The following is a 2947-nucleotide window of genomic DNA, read 5'->3' on the forward strand; positions in this document are numbered from 1 at the left end:
CTTTTGGCAAAATATCATTACCCTGGACCTTTTGGTTATACAAAACAAGTCATTTAAAGATTTAAACATATATTGACCACTGTGGCCTTAAATATGGGCGAAGGTCATTCATTTTAACAAACATGGTAGTCCTTCATCCGAGCATGTTAATGACCAAATATCAGCACCCTGGGCATTTTGGTTATTCAGAAGAAGTTGTTTAAAGTGTTCAACATATTTTACCCCTGTGACCTTGAAAATAGGTGAAGGTCATTTATTTGAACACATTTGGTAGCCATACATCCTAGTTTGCTTCTGGCCAAATATCATCACCCTGGGCATTTTGGTTAGTAAGAAGTTGTTTAAAGTAAAATATTGACGCCGGACGCCGCAACACTGCACCTTTGGGCCAGGTGAGCTAAAAAAACTATGAAAAAAGTACAAAAGACAAAATACCAAAAGTTCCTACCTTCATTTTATTGAAAGATCATCTGATAAAAAAGACATTTTACATTAACATGTGTTATTTAATAAATCACCTATTGAGAAAATTTAGCACAATAACAGTTCAGGATGTATGCTACATGTACACTGCACATTAAAACAGTGATTTTTCGAGTTTAAGAAGTATGCTACACTTCAAATTATAACAGCGATATGTGTTCAGGATGTATGCTACCCTGAGTTATCTCCCTTAAACACATTTGTTTGTAATTACTACTACACTAAAAGCTGTGCATGTATCATTTTGTACCTGTTACATCTATCATCATTTAATTAATCTGAATATCCAATCATAAACAACCATTTTACAGGTCCATCAGATGAAACTATTTTCCTTAGGAGATTCATATAACAATAATATGGTAGAAAATATCCTTACAAGTTCATAATTTACTGAGCTTTACAAAAAAATAAAAAATAAAATAAATATTATATACAACACAAAATGCTGTCAATAATTAATATGACAACTTCACATTGGAATGTTGGACGGATAATTAAATAAAGCACATCCTTGTTATCACAGTGCTCATAGCATGACAATGTAGTTATAAACCTGGGACAGGCGTCTGTACTTCTCTCCCCTAACACACCTCTCTCATACCACAGAAGTAACACTCATTCAAAACAACACTCAGTCATTTTCATTACAGGAGAGTCAGGTTAGAGCTGCTACTGAACACACAAGTCTTATGTTTGTACAGTGAACCTTTGACAATTCGAAAGTTAGTTTTCTATATGGTTCTATGAATCAATTAGAAGCTTTCTGTATGTTAATTACAATTAATGAACTTAACCCTTTCACCACTATAGACCATAATGAACTCATCTAGATTAATGCATGGTAGAGTCTACTAAAGTTACATAGGGGTGAAAGGATTAAAGACGCACATTTTTTCCAGAACTTAATTGTTGTAATACAAGTTCTGATTGGCTGTAGTGAATCCATGCAGTTACAACAGGTCATTGGACTAGCTATATTTGAAATGCATTATCATCGCAATCAACAAAAGCTTGAGAACTTTTCTTAATCTCTGACATAACATGTCCTTTTATTGGTTATAGTAAATAACACAATACAAACTTATCCTTTCCTCATCTGAATTCCTGACTGGGTGTATTTAGTACCCGTCCTGATTCACTGCAGAAAGATCTGATGTAACAAGTGCCCTGGTTGGCTGTATCTAGTATGTGCTGTAGTCAAACTTGTCTTGATTGGCTGTGGTGTTGCTGTGGAGCTGTTTGTTCTGTGAGGCTTTGTCCTTGAGCTTGGCCTGTAACAGCACGTGTTCCACCACACCCATCCGTATCTCCATCTGCATGTTTTCCTTCTTCAGCTGCTGGATGGCCTGTTTGATCTTCACCAGTGGAGCTGTCAACATCAACCACAAAATCATGTTTTTAATTACCTGGGTATAGAAAATCACAGCTCACCCTACTTTAACATTCCTATTACAGATCCAGTCTTACTAAACAGGCACATGTACATTATATACAGTGGCGTACAATTTGATTTTGAAAAGTTTTACTAGGTGATCATTATTTTCATAATGAATGTCGAAATCTTTCACTATAGTTCCAACATACAATCTACAATCCTCGAGCATCAGGTTGGTGGAATTGTACATCCCTGATATATATCTATATAACAAGCTCATTGACAAAATTAAATCTGTTCGGCATTGAACAGCACTGCAACCCATGGCCAGGTTCTAACTCCCTGTCACCTCAAAGGGCCTCACGCACCGTTTGCAACAGGAAAGAGCGCTGTATGCTTCCACCAGGGATAAAAGCCCTGACCCCAGACTGCCTGGTCAGGGCCTCTACCACTGAGCTAAAGGGAAATTCCCTCCAGCGCTACACTACAAAGCGATTGTAATCCTACGTACAATTAAAATCGGCCACAGTAGCAAGAAGCATTGCAATTTAATCAATGTTTCTATCTAATTCAGTTGCATTTCATTTATTTTATCAATTAACCTGTTTTCATTTGTAAAACTCAAAAACCTATTATTCTCCATTTCTGCTGACTTGCTATTTTGAAGGGAGACTCACAATTTCAGACCTTTACATTTAATATTTACAACCTGGGACTTATCTATGTTTAAAGACTTAATGTTCATCTGCAGGAAAACAACTTAAAACATCTTGAGGGGGGTTACCTGGTATATGCTTACATTTTATTTTTATTTTTAATTCCCCAGCACACAGAATCTTCCCCAGGAAAATTGTCTGTTTAAGATACTGTGTTCATATAAGTGTCACAAAGTGGGTTTATATCTGTGTGTGACAGAAGTAGGTCCCCCTGATGCTGAACACAAAGTGTGTTTATATCTGTGTGTGACAGAAGTAGGTCTCCCTGATGCTGAACACAAAGTGTGTTTATATCTGTGTGTGACAGAAGTAGGTCCCCTGGATGCTGAACACAAAGTGTGTTTATATCTGTGTGTGACAGAAGTAGGTC

General features: G+C 36.7%; 1 protein-coding gene across 2 annotated transcripts in view; it reads right to left on the reverse strand.

The window, feature by feature from the left end:
• Positions 1 to 441: 441 nt before the first annotated feature.
• Positions 442 to 2947, reverse strand: part of LOC110446642 (intraflagellar transport protein 57 homolog) — a 24509-nt gene continuing 22003 nt past the window's right edge. For both annotated transcript variants that reach the window (XM_021491896.1, XM_021491895.1), the window contains one exon: positions 442 to 1855. In XM_021491896.1, coding sequence (XP_021347571.1) covers positions 1668 to 1855 — 188 coding nt within the window. In that variant the 3' untranslated portion in view covers positions 442 to 1667. The remainder of the gene's footprint in view (positions 1856 to 2947) is intronic.

This window comes from Mizuhopecten yessoensis, unplaced genomic scaffold (assembly GCF_002113885.1).
Source record: "Mizuhopecten yessoensis strain PY_sf001 unplaced genomic scaffold, ASM211388v2 scaffold2905, whole genome shotgun sequence".
Lineage (NCBI taxonomy): Eukaryota > Metazoa > Mollusca > Bivalvia > Pectinida > Pectinidae > Mizuhopecten > Mizuhopecten yessoensis.